The sequence below is a fragment of the Xiphophorus maculatus genome, chromosome 9 (genome assembly GCF_002775205.1).
Source record: "Xiphophorus maculatus strain JP 163 A chromosome 9, X_maculatus-5.0-male, whole genome shotgun sequence".
Classification (NCBI taxonomy): domain Eukaryota; kingdom Metazoa; phylum Chordata; class Actinopteri; order Cyprinodontiformes; family Poeciliidae; genus Xiphophorus; species Xiphophorus maculatus.
This window is the reverse complement of record NC_036451.1, coordinates 10,553,614-10,567,022: the sequence shown is the minus strand read 5'-3', so window position 1 is coordinate 10,567,022 and position 13,409 is coordinate 10,553,614. Positions and strand designations below refer to the sequence as shown.

The 13,409-nt window shown below is 39.8% G+C and overlaps 1 protein-coding gene across 6 annotated transcripts in view; it reads left to right on the top strand.

Moving 5' to 3' along the window:
- Nucleotides 1–13,409, top strand: part of camsap2 (calmodulin regulated spectrin associated protein family member 2) — a 41,654-nt gene that overhangs the window by 24,396 nt on the left and 3,849 nt on the right. For 3 of the 6 annotated variants that reach the window (XM_023339300.1, XM_023339301.1, XM_023339299.1), the window contains 12 exons: nucleotides 325–466; nucleotides 854–993; nucleotides 6,280–6,376; nucleotides 6,570–6,666; nucleotides 6,753–6,784; nucleotides 6,869–6,938; nucleotides 7,067–9,224; nucleotides 10,448–10,584; nucleotides 11,002–11,216; nucleotides 11,595–11,691; nucleotides 12,870–12,985; nucleotides 13,247–13,365. In XM_023339300.1, the coding sequence (XP_023195068.1) occupies nucleotides 325–466; nucleotides 854–993; nucleotides 6,280–6,376; nucleotides 6,570–6,666; nucleotides 6,753–6,784; nucleotides 6,869–6,938; nucleotides 7,067–9,224; nucleotides 10,448–10,584; nucleotides 11,002–11,216; nucleotides 11,595–11,691; nucleotides 12,870–12,985; nucleotides 13,247–13,365 (3,420 nt within the window). The remainder of the gene's footprint in view (nucleotides 1–324; nucleotides 467–853; nucleotides 994–6,279; nucleotides 6,377–6,569; nucleotides 6,667–6,752; nucleotides 6,785–6,868; nucleotides 6,939–7,066; nucleotides 9,225–10,447; nucleotides 10,585–11,001; nucleotides 11,217–11,594; nucleotides 11,692–12,869; nucleotides 12,986–13,246; nucleotides 13,366–13,409) is intronic. The other 3 variants (XM_023339303.1, XM_014469244.2, XM_023339302.1) reach the window with 2 other exon arrangements.

Here is a 13,409-nt window from a genome sequence, read left to right as displayed (position 1 = left end):
ACATTTGAATATAAATCATTTAAAAACCTATTGTTTCTTGGCTTTGGCACATACCAGTCCATTTCCAAAGTCATCTAATTACCTTCCTTCATGAGCAAATCCTCTAAATTCACACTGTTCTCTAAACTATTTGCCGCTTCTTGAAAGCTCTAATGAAAGCCCAGCTGTTGTGAGGGTCGCTCCATTAATTGTGCCTAATTTTGCCTCCCATTAAGTGAATGAAAAACAGAAACAACGGGATAAGTCTAAATTACAAACTACTGCAAATCTAAGCAAGATGCTGTTCTGCAAGGCACTTGGGTTTAAAGCTGTTTATATCAACAGGCTCGCTATCGGAAAGAGCAGGCCTCCACCCAGCTGGCTCCCTGGATCCCCCCAGTGGACAACCTACTTAAGGACAGCACAGACGGCTCGGCTCTGGGTGCACTGCTGCATTTCTACTGCCCTCAGCTGCTGCCCCTGGATAGTAAGGAGACGAGATGGAAACAGTTGCCGTTTTTAGATTCTGATGTCAGACAAGAGACGGTATAGTGTAGGTTCACTGAGAGGATCAGTTGTCTTTCACAAACAGAAGATGCATTCAATTGAAGGACCAAGTAAACAAAGCTATCTACTTTGTAAACACATGGTAATTTACTAATTAGAGAGAATCATGGAGAAAAACATCAATCACTATTAAATAACAGTAAACCACTATCTTGACATTTAAGACTTTTACAAAAGTTTGAGAAAAAGTTAAAAAAGCTACCTTAGCTGTGTCTGGAAAAAAAGATTGTTAATCTTTCAGTGCAGTAAAAAGCTTTCTAGTCATCAAATTTTGTCTGACAGCTGATGGATCTGTCTGCCCTCATAGATGTCTGTTTGAAGGAGAATATGAGTCTGGCCGACCGTCTCTACAACCTGCAGCTCATTCAGGACTTCTGCAAAGACAACCTGAACAGCTGCTGCCATTTCAGCCTGGAGGACATGCTCTACGCCTCCTCAACCATCAAGGTACAGCCTAAATCAGCATGCATAATTTTTCTTCAACAAAAGACAAAAAGTTCAAAATTATCATGTTGAAATTATCATGAATGATTTCATAATGTTTAGGTTTGCAGTTCTAAACTTCTTGCTGCTTTTTTTTCATTTGGACAGTTAGCTTATTGTCCAAACGCTAACTGATTCTACTCACTGATACATTATTAGGAAAGTTTTTGTTTTACCTATTTTTGTGGACTTTTTTTTCGACACAGAGAAGAAACCCATATGGCATAGTTGTGTATAGGGAGAAAGGCTGAATAAAAGAAAAAAATAAGCTGGGTTGCACGCCAGTGGAGTGAGTCATGCTGTGGAAAAACCTCTTGTTAAAAACCCTCTGTTCAAACCACAAAATTGGAGAACTCCATACAGGCTGCACTGCTGCTGTGTGCACTTATTTAGCTTTTTCCTTCTATACTATTTGCTGTTACATTGTTTTTCTTACCCTATTTTAGGTCCCACTTCTTTGTGAGACATTCCTTGTGTCTTTCATTTTGTGTTGTTTTCAGACTTTGTGTTTTCTTTACTTCTGCCACTTGTACTTTTTGGTTTGCATTTGTCTCACTAAAATATACTTATTTTTTTCTTTTCCCTTGTTAATGCTTCAGCTTACAGACTTGTCTGTAATTTATTCATAAAGTTAGCATCTTTATGTAGATTTGTGTAAACTTCTTGCTACATGATGACGCTGGAGTGCATCTGTCCTAGAAACAACTCCTGCTTTTTATTTTTTGCTAAGCTCACTTGTTGCCCTACTTTTCTTCCTCCAGCAATAATAACATACATATAGCCAATAAAACAAGCTAAAATAGTTGGCAGATATGTCAACCATGTCAGACTGATGTACTTTTTAAAATAGAAAAGCGTTTGTTGTTCTCTGTTTTACATTTTATTTTAAATACTTTTCCAAATATTTGCCAGATTTAAAAGTACATGAACAGCAAATAAGCATTTTATCCTTTTCATCAAATAGCCATCATGGCTTCTGAAACACATGAATGCCACAGCATCAGAAGACAAATCACAGTGCAGACAACCTAATTGTTCCTTCAGTAACACCCTTTTGTTGGTTGGAGGGTTTATTGCAACTTTCCTTTTGCGCTTCATGTTTTTGTCCTTGTGGTGTCTATCAGTCTCTTCCCCCAAATGCTGCATAAACAGTAAACTGGTGTGTGATTTGATGGATGAGTCTGGCTTTGGCTTGCTGCCGTCTAAATGTGTCTTTGGATTCAGACAAAGACTGTCTGAATCTGCTCTGAGCAGAGACAGAATAAAATGTATTTTAAGGTAATACTTTCAATATAAAAATATGGGTTGGAATGGTTGTATTTCTCATTACTTTGATTAAAAAAAGCAAAACATTTAGTATTTTATTACAATACATTTATGCTTCCTCCAAAAAATTCCTCCTGACCATGGTGAAATAAAAAAATTAACTTTTTGACCAACATGCAAAACTGTTTGTGTCTGGAAATAATCATTGCATCGTGAAAACATTGTGCCTATGAAAATTAACCTTATACATACAACCAGGCCTACAATGGAAGTATTTAGATTGTAGCTTATTCATGTTCTAGAATGTTAAAGTCAATGTGTAAAACTAAATCTGATTGCGAATGATGTTCTTCCTCAAAAAGCTCAAGGATTTTGACCACTGTGCTTAGAATTTGTGTTTCAAAACAGGGGCTTTGAATGTTTGAACTGAGACAACACAAGTGAAGGATTGTTGTGGCAGTTCAAAGGTTAAAATTAATGTTATAACATAAGTGTATAACTATAATGTATCATATTAAAAGTGTTGCCCCAAAAACCTGCATGTTACTGTCAACAGAGCTTAAATGAAGAAAAAAGAAGAGTGATTGTGTACTGAGTCCAGCCAGCAGCATTATTTTGCTGACACTGATTTTTGCAGACATAAAGTTGTCCCAGCAGAGCACAGTTACTGTCTGAAAGAAGCAGTAAAAGGCAGAACTGCAAAGCGAACAAGTCAAATTCGGTAACCTTGACCTGGATTTCCTGGCACACACACCGTCAGTGGCTGTGTGCTGCAGCCCGTCACACTAATGGAGACCTTATTATAAAGACTGAGCTGAGACATTAAGGGGAGGCGAAGTGAGGGAGCTGTTGATACAGAAGAAATTGGAAACAGAACAGAGGTAGTAGGAGTGTGAAGCAATTAGAAAGGTGAGGGAAGGGTCTGAACAGTAATATTGAAGAGAATCACCAGGGTTCAGCTAACTGCCAGCGCACATACTCACGCTAACTTGTTTATTTATTCTTAAGATGGTGTTGCTCTTAAATTAATCTCAATCTATCAGCACCTGTGGGTTGTACAGTTTTGCAAACATCTTTACTCATTCAGCATAATCAAAATTAAAATTGAAGGCTGACAGTTTAAACGTTCAACACTTTCATCAGTATCCTCATGAACAAATCAGTCTGCTCATGTAAAATCACATGTCTATTGCAAATTACTGTAAATGTAAGATACTTAAAAGACAGTGGACAAGGGATGAGTGCTTAAACAATATGTTTCTTTAAACATGACAATTCCACTTGAGTTCCACCATTCTTTTATAAAACACAGTGTGTTAGCCTTTAAAACCCAACCCCCTAAAATCCATTTATTACATACACAACTTAGCCATTACCCTTAGGTAATGGGCTTGGCTTAGTAAATCATGTCAGCCCTACTCCCCTTTGGACACTCTGCATTTTATTAATTCACAACACATCTAAATTACCATCTGTGGTTGAAAGAATGGATATTTTGTTCACCATGTCTGGTTTTTAACTATCTTTAAACCACTGGACGTCAAGCTTTGCATAAATCTCAGTTAGTTGGTTCTCCATTAGAGGAGGATATTTCAAGGAAAAATGGCTTGACATCTCGATTTTCTGTGAAATGTAAAACTACGGCATCTGACTGATACTAAGTTCAGATCCCGAAGTAGGTTAATTTGGTGCGGTAAAGGGTGTAAAGATAATTAGAATAAATCTAGTAATTTTATCAATGTAGGTAAATTGAAAAAAACAACAACCTGGGGGAAATTATGACATTTCCCCCATGAAATGTCATAAAATCAACAATAACATTTTTCATTTCTTTCTAAGTTTAACAGGCAACCAGTTTAATGATACTAACAAGCGACATGCCGTTTTATCTGTTCAAGTCACTGCTGCCACACCAGCTTTTCTTTCTACTCTGTCTGAAATTGAAAGATCTGTTTTCCCCTCTGGAACTGACAGTAGCTCAATAAACTTGGCAGGAAATGAAAGAGTGGGATTTTCCACATTTGTGTGATTGTCTCTGTCTGCTTGCTAGACCCATATCCTTTAATCAACCTTCCGTTCCACCTCTTGTTGGGATTAAATCCCCAGGAATTGCCAATGCATGTCCTTGTCTCCTACAGAACTCAATGATATCACTCACAGGGTGTGTCTGAGTGACCTGCCATTGACTTTTTTATTGGCTTTAAGCAATACACACCACAAGTGCCTTTGGGTGTCTCATTATTATATTGTGTGTGGGACATCTCAATCCCTGCAGAGTGGATTAGCCACCACCCCCACCCAACCTACTTCTTCCAACTAGAAATCTCATTAATCATCAGTCAGGTTAAAAGCTGCACACTTAAACCTCCAAACAGCAAAATCTGGCAGTTCTGCAAACCAGGCAACGTCAGAAGTAGTAGAGCCAAACAATGGGAAGATAGGTGGGGCAGTGGGTGATCTGTGTGAGTGCATGCTTGCTTAGGGGTGGTATTATACTACAGCGCTCACACCTGGCGTGTCAGTAGTAGACAGAGGAACAGATGGAAAGGAAAAACAAGGCCTGGGTGGTTCAAATATAAGGAGATCTCATCATCATTCTTGCATATTTTTCTGCTTTTCTATTCATCAAAACCTTAAAGGATGTTACCCAAAGGTAAATAGCATGGTTTGACTATCAGTTTTAAAAAAATTATGTTGAGTAAGAAAAAACTTAGTTGAAAGAAGTTTTATTTGTGCATGTTGATAACATTAATTTACTTACTGAAAGCACCTAGAAAAGACTGGTTTTGCAGTTCTGCACACTAGCATGTGGACTCCAACATGAAGAAAAACTGTAAAATGCTGCAGTAACAGTCACAATAGACCAGTGTCAGTAGTGTTAATTGCCTCTGCACCTCCTGGTGGGCTCTTGGGCTGCAGTTTAGAGGCTTGTGAAGTGAATGTTTGATTTGTGTGTGCGTGTGGTAGTTTTTTGCTTAGCAGTGCAAAATATTGCTGATGAAGTGAAAAGGATGTCGTTGGCGCTGATCCATGCACCACTGCCTTTGTCTGGGGACCGCGGATTGAGGGGTGGTTAGAGGGTGTGTTCCCTCAAGGTCACTCTCGCTTCAGAGCTCCCATACTGCATATTTATGGGGGCTGCATGAACACATGATTTAGAGTACTTCAATAATTTAGCCTAAAAATACATTTAAGCAAAACAAGATGCTTAAAATACATTTAAGCAAAACAAGATGCTTAAAATGCATTTAAGCAAAACAAGATGCTAATGTATTTTCTTTAAGAAATTTTACAATTTTGCTATGTGTTAGAATTATTAGAAAATTAATGTCAGTTTTCTAGAATTACTCTTTTGGTATATCCAGATATGCAGTACATATTATGTATTGAAATTGTGGCTCTTTTTTCAGAGCAGTGCAATCTAGCAGTTTGACCTCCTACTGTATGTTGACCTGATTTAGACTTGGACATACCATGGCACAGCAGTGTCACAAAATATCAACATTTACCTAGTGTGAATTAGGTTAACTGGTTGGTTGCACAACTGTGACTGAAATTATAAAATATACTTATCATGGAAACAAGAATTTAGCCTTTTTGGCTTCTTGTAGTTTCTGACATTTCTCAAATTCTGGCTCCAATACATTTTTTTTCAGTATAGTAGGTAATAATTATTTTTATCAGTCCTCAGAAAATGTGTTAATCTGCTGAAAGGAATGCTTAAAAATAACTGGAAATTAAGCTGTAAATTGTTTGCAGACATTGTGTGGAAAGGGACAAACTTGATGAAAATGTAATCACTGCAGATCTTCTTGGAGTCCACAGTGACACATGGTGGGGAAATATATTCAATGCAGTTGTAATTTAGTAGAAGTTGATCTAAAGCAAGTACTTACTGTATATTTATCTTTGAAGAATCTTCAGATCAAATGGGTTTAACATGACTTAGTCCCATGATTTTAACATTTGTTTTTTTCCCCTCAGAACAACTATCTGGTGTTCATGGCCGAACTGTTTTGGTGGTTTGAGGTGGTTAAGCCGTCTTTTGTAAAGCCAAGAGTGCTTGACAATGAAGGGAAAGGCAAGTAATAAATTCAAGCATTATAGTTCAAGTTATGTCATGCAAGTTACAATGGTGTCTTGTTTGTTTGAAAATGTAGTATAAAAAGTTAAATACAACATACCTGTAGGTTTCCTAAACTGGAAATGGTAAGAGAATAGTACAGTAATGATCTACATTGTGAAAACAAATTTTCTCTGTTTCACCCTTCCAGAAACATCATCCATATTAAAAAGTATGCCTTTCATTCCAATCTCCAAAGCTACCAAGAGAAGTTTCATGGAAAGACCTCCAAGTCCTGAAAGACCCAGGTAGAGTATTGTAAGAATTTTGTGTAAAGTTATGTTGATTCATGAGATTTAAAAATGAAAATTTATCTTTTTCTGTAAATTTATAGTTTACCCCTTCGACCCCAGCTTCGTAACACAGGTAATTATAATTTTCACAGCAAGAAGATTAGCCATTTAAATTCTATTGTTTTTACCTGTTTTTTGTCTGATTTTTGTTATCCAGGAGAGATCAAGAGATCTAGCTCCATGTCTTTTGTTGATGGGAATCTAGGCACATGGCCCAAAGAGAAAAGGTTGGTAATTACATCTACTCATCAAGAGATGTGGTAATTTTGAGTTAAATCTAAAGAGCTCACTGAGTTAAATTAGCCACTAATCACATACCTGCAGATTTATTTACAGTTTTGTTCTTTCGTTATAGGTCTGGGCCTTACGGGGTGTCATTTGACATCCCCTTTGACAAAGGGGATTCTGCTCCTGCTGTACCTTCCTCTACACATGGAATGGTTAGATCTATCAGCACTGATGATGGTTCTGGTTTCAAGGTCCAGCACATGCCTCGTGGAATGAAGAGGAACCTGTCTTTCCAGCCAGTGAATGGTCAGAGCATTGGTATCCAGGAGGAAGGCTGTCCGGAACGCCTTGCAAGAGTGGAGTCCTGCAGGCAAGCATTCCCCAACGGACATGGAAATGTCCTGACATCAGCTCCCTCTATGGAAGAATCCCTCCCGAACATCCACAGCCCAACTAGACCACCTGTAGAGGGCATCAACAATGGTTTCTTTCTGCACAGCCAAAACCCTGGGGATGGTGCTGGTGGCTTGGACCCTCTGTCAGAGTCTGATTCCAAAGAACTTTTGAGCACCGCAGACACCACCGAGGTGGACACCGGCATTCACATCCGCACAGAGGACATGCTGGATGAAGATTCCTCTTTGAAAGACCTCTCTGTAAACATGGACCTGGATGTGGACACTCCAAGTCCCTGTCCAAGCAATCAGAGCAAATCTCCCTCGGGAGTGAAGTTGACCAGCTTTGCTGAGCAGAAGATGAGGAAGCTTAGTCCATCAGCACCAGATTCTGGCAGAGGAAGCAGCAGCTCCATGAAGACCACTCCAGAGGGCTCAGAGTTTGCTCTCCCACTGTCAGTCTCCTGGGCACCAACACCTGAGCACAGCCCCATCCGTCAACAAAACACACCAGCCATTACTGCTCAGGCAACACCCATATCTGTCCAGCTTCCACCCAATGACCCTGCACAGGTCATGGCTACAGAGATGGTGCAGCTGAGGATAAGGCTTGAAGAGAAACGAAAAGCTATTGAAGCTCAAAAGAAGAAAGTGGAAGCTGCTTTTACAAGGCATCGGCAGAAGATGGGCCACTCAGCATTTCTCAATGTGGTAAAGAGGAAAGCTGATGGGGCTGTAAGTGGAGAGGAAGGGGGTCAAACTGATGGAGAAGGAAAATTGGCGGGCACAAGTCCCACATTTAAATTTGGCCGGAGCAAGGCTGATACACCTGACGGAGCAGAACAAAGCACCACATCCTCTTGTTGGCAGAAGACACCAGGTTCAGGAGATGAGGGTGGACAAAGCCATGCTCAGATCACTGAAGCAGATCTCTCAGAGTATACACGTTCAATCGAAAAGCTCAACCACTCTTTGGCATTTCTCCAGGCTGAGATGCAACGTTTAGCTCAGCAGCAGGAAGTTATCATGGCCATGAGGGAACAACAGCATCAGCAAGCCTGGGTCATTCCCCCTCCTCATACAAACCCCTCACCACAGAAACATCCTCGACCTGGAGCTGTTACCCGCTCTTCTGGGCCTTCTTCCCCTGCCGACTCACCTCGTTCAACCCATCGCTCTCCAACCAGCATCAAACGCAAATCGGCCTCCTTCCACTCACGCAATCCTCGCACAGCTCGACCCAGTGAGCTTAAGCTGGCACCGTACAGTCGTGTCCTAACGGCACCACAGTCAGTCGATAGCATCCCGAGGCTGCGCAGGTTTTCTCCTTGCCAGCCTATGCAGAGCTCCTTTATTTATATGGGGGAGAAACCAGCAGCTGCCAGTCCAGAAACAATCGACCAAGATGGGGATAATACTAAAGAGACATATTCCATCCTGTCCCCTGAGAGGGAGCTGGCTAGGATGTGTGCTGTCTGCTCCCCTCACAGCTCTCCCAAGCTGCAGACCAAAACAGAACAAAGTGAAGTAGGTGCAAATTTCTCCAACCAGGAAACAGAATCTCACACCCACGATGAGATTTCAGACACTGTAAAAGATGACCAGAACAGCACAGTTCAGAAATCATTTATTGAACTTAAACCCACCATTGAGTCTTCTTTCCCTGAGGTTCTTGCCCACCCTATAGTAGAAACCTTCACAGTGACACCATCAGAGTTACCTCCAAAGCCAGAACCCTCCAGTCAGGCCAAAAGTAGTCTGATTGAGGTTCCTTTGTCGGTCATGAAGTCTACGGAGGATCTGACAATTGATGACGGTTTGCAGATGGAACAAGGCAGTACTGAGAGTTCAAATGATGAGCAAAGGTTATGCCGTGGATTCTTCTTTAAGGTAATTTCAGTTCTATCAATTTTGTCAAGAAATACACAGGAGTATCAAGACACAACTTTTGATAATGGAACTTTAATGTGCTCCTTTAACACTGCTATGGGGGAAATTAGCAATTATATATTCATAACAGCATAGCCCTGTTTATTTTGTTGGGGAAAGCTTCTCGCTCCAAACATGATGAGATTAATAGTTGAGGAAACATGTCGGCTAAGGACAGCATCGTCATGCACAGCGTCTTAGATTGCTTTTAGCTGCTGTCTGGGCTCCGATGTAGGTCAGAAAAGTGGGGCTGCTGTGAATAATTCAGGGACAGCTGTGAAAATGTGGGGTGGAATACAGGTTGACTTGAATGTAAAGCATAGGGGATGTTTGGTCTCTTTAAAGTCTTTAAATTGAAAAGTGAATTTTTATTTAACTAATGCATTTATGCTTTAGATATACCTTCTAGTTATTTACTAAATCTAGCTAAAGATGTTTTTTTTTTCTTGAGTTATTTGCAGTGCTTTTATAAAAGATAATTTGAGATATACAGTGTCTTGAAAATATCCATATTTCTTGAACTTCTACACATTTTGTCACATAAGACCTACAAATTTATCATATTTTAAGTAAAATATATAATAAATATATAACATACATTTATTCTATACATCTAACTAAAATAGAGGTGCACATTAATGTTTATGTTTAGTCCAACCGAGTCAGTGAGTTACAGTGTTCAGCCTTGTAGGGTTGTTCTCTACAATCTTCATACGTGTAAAATACTGACATATTTTCCATTCTTCTAGCAGAAAAACTCAAACAGTTCAACTGAACTTGTCTGTGATCTAAATCCCTCCACCATCTCTACCTGTATGTTTATGATTGAAAGTTGTTGTGCTGCTAAAAGGGGTTGCTCTGCCACACTCACCAGCATTTTGTGGCCTCTAAGCAGGTGTTCCTCTAGTTTCTCCCTGTATTTAGCTCCATTTATCCCTCTATTAACTCATACAAACCTCCAAGTTAAAAGAATACTTTTGCATCACTTTGTTTACCCATAAACTAGGTATGTTGCATTTTATGTATCATGATAGTTAGTATATGCATAGTAACAAAATTGCCACAGGAGCTCTTAGCCTTTTTTGGCAAACATAAAAAGTCACTTTTGTTAACCATCAGAATAATAATGTACTACAAACTTACTTAATGACTTCCTCCTTCTTGCTGTCTTTGGTTTTCATCAGGAGGATGGCAAGGCAGAGGAGAACATGGCACAGAGGAGAGCTGCACTGCTGGAGAAAAGGATGAGGAGAGAAAAAGAGGGCCAGATGAGGAAGATGCAGCTGGAGGCCGAGTTGGAGCAGAAGAAAGAGGGAGCTCGGTATGCAAATTTACATCTTTCCTTTGTTAATATAAAAAGTCAGCTTAGTCTTTGCCGTTATCTGAATTTGTCAGATATTTGTTAGTTTGCGACTATATGTTGCATTGAGTTTCTCTCCTTCGGTTTTAATTTTTTAAGTTTATAATTTTGTTTTGTCTAATGTTGATTTAATTTGTTGTTAAATGTTTTTTTTAAAAATTACAAGACTAAGCAGTTCCCAGAATATACCAATTAGGTCTTCGGAGTCAATCTAAATACACTGACTCAGCTTAACTTTTTACGATCTACAGTATATAGCTGTATAGATTTCAAAATTATACATGAAGGCTCCCGGTATTTCAACTGGAAAACCTATTTTTGACAGCATTTTTAAACCTCAATCTCCATACTTCTTCATCTGTTCCTCAACATGTTCAGATTGAAAGCAGAGGAGGAGCGTATCAGGAAGGAGGAGGAAAAGGCCAGGAAGGAGTTCATCAAGCAGGAGTACCTGAGGAGGAAGCAGTTGAAGCTGATGGAGGACATGGACACCATCATCAAGCCCCGACCTGCCAAGCAGAAGCGGGGTCGACCAAAGTCCATCCACCGGGACAGCATGGACTCCCCAAAGACTCCTGTGAGAGCTCCCACAGGTATCCAGAAGGACTTGGTTCAGAAACAGCTGTCCTGTCTTTCAACTCATTGTCCCGTACCTGAGAAACTGTGTTTTACTATTTATTTATTGTCAAATATAGAGAAGCCATTTTGGGTCATTCACAAAAATATACAAAACCATTGCACTCTAACATACTTAAAGAACAGTGTATTGAATTTAAATCACGTTGTCCTAATTATTTGGCTTATAATATGTTGTCTTCATGCGTTTTATGGCTGTTATGACTGACTGTTGTCATTTCACTGACCTCCACATTGCTGTGTGACATGGCTGCCACAGCGAGTGGTTTTGTTTTCATTTGTGGTGTCTGTGTAATCGTGTCACGCTGTGCCACACTTTGCTGTCTCACATTCAGGTTCACGCCAACGTTTCTTTTCAGTCTCCAGCTTGTCTCTGGCTTCGCTGACGTTGGGCGACAGTGACAGTGTTCACTCAGACAAAAGAGCGCCAAGGTAAGATCTGCTTACAAGTGTATTATTGCAAGCAGAAAGTATGCAATTGAAGTATATATATGAATATGTAGATTATAATCACATGTACAGTACGGGCTACTGATGAAAATTTTATGATAAAAATTAACAAAATCTGTGACTTTGGTTGGAAATCTTGATTAAATGTATTTTTCTACTCTAACATGCTCTCTTTAAATTTCTCCTCTTTGCTACTTTTTTCCGGCCGTTTCACACATCAGAAGTTCTAGTTTAGCTTCTAGCAGTCTCTTCTACTTTCTGAACTCTCCCAAACAGAGAAGGAGAAGGTTAGTTTCTTCTTGGGACTTGAAGCTAAGGCCACTAATCTTTTCAGCCATGTGCGAAGATGCTCATTACTGATTACAAAGCACTGGTCTGATTCTAGACTTCCTGTGCTTGTAAGTTTGATAACCAGAATTTTCACAGTTCTTACTCCACATGATGTATCTCATTAAAAAGCATTTCACAGCCTTAATGCTATACACAACAGGTTATAAGCAGCCTCGACACATAAAGACATGGTTTACAAATAAATGTTCCACGCATCTGGATGTTTGTGAGGAAATGTGATATGCACGTGGGCTGTAAAGTGCTTAATAGTGAGATACAGAATAAGCTTTGGAAAAGAACACCCACTATGCTTCTCACTCACCCATCTACAGTTCTAATGCACACTCCTGTTAGATTCACAGCAGACTAAACATGAAGGGTAACCTTTTTGTTTAAAAGCACAGTGTCACAGAGCCCACTCCGCATAAAACAACATTATCAAGTCATTGCTTTGTCATATAATGAACACATGTAAGGTAAAAAAAGAAAGGCTTAAATGACTTGTTAATGTGCATTCACAAAACACTCTACTAAAAATTTAATGCAAGTTTGGCTTTAATTGCTCTTATTGCAAAATAGGAGCAAGTAAAAGCTGCACTGTATCTGATGGACCTGGTCTACATTATGCTCCTCCCCCAGCCTGCGTTTGCAAACTCTGTTGTTTTCCTGCCCTCTGCAACATCAAACCAAGCCCTTGCTTTTGATGACCAAACTGAAAATCACCCTGCCTTGCTTACACTGTACTCTGCTGATCATTGAGGTTTAGCTCACATGCAGGACAGGTGAGCTAAAAGTCAGTGTATGTATACATCTGTGTGTGTGTGTTTTAGGCCAGACTCTGCCGATGGCTTTCTTTCACCAAGCCGCTCCAGCAGCAGAAACGGAGAAAAAGACTGGGAAAATGCCTCAACCACCTCTTCTGTTACATCCAACACAGAGTATACTGGTGGGTATACATAGCATGATGCTTATGCAAATCTGGCCTTTTCATCATTCAGAGATGTTAACATCACTTAAAATATAATAGTTCTAAATACACAGATTGATACTGAAAACTCTGGCTTTTATGATAAATATGTATTTCCTTCTCAAAGCACAACATGACACTGAAATCTTCATACATGATTTATGAAAGTGTTAAAATAGCGACCAGGTTGGTTGTAACTGAAATAGTGTCATCCTGATTTTCTTTTTTGTTTCCTCCCAGGACCAAGGCTGTACAAAGAGCCCAGTGCCAAATCTAATAAGCACATTATCCAAAATGCTCTGGCCCACTGCTGCCTCGCAGGCAAGGTCAACGAGGGGCAAAAGAACAAGATCCTGGAGGTAACAGCTTGGACTATTACTGCTCTAAACACAGATGCCTTGTT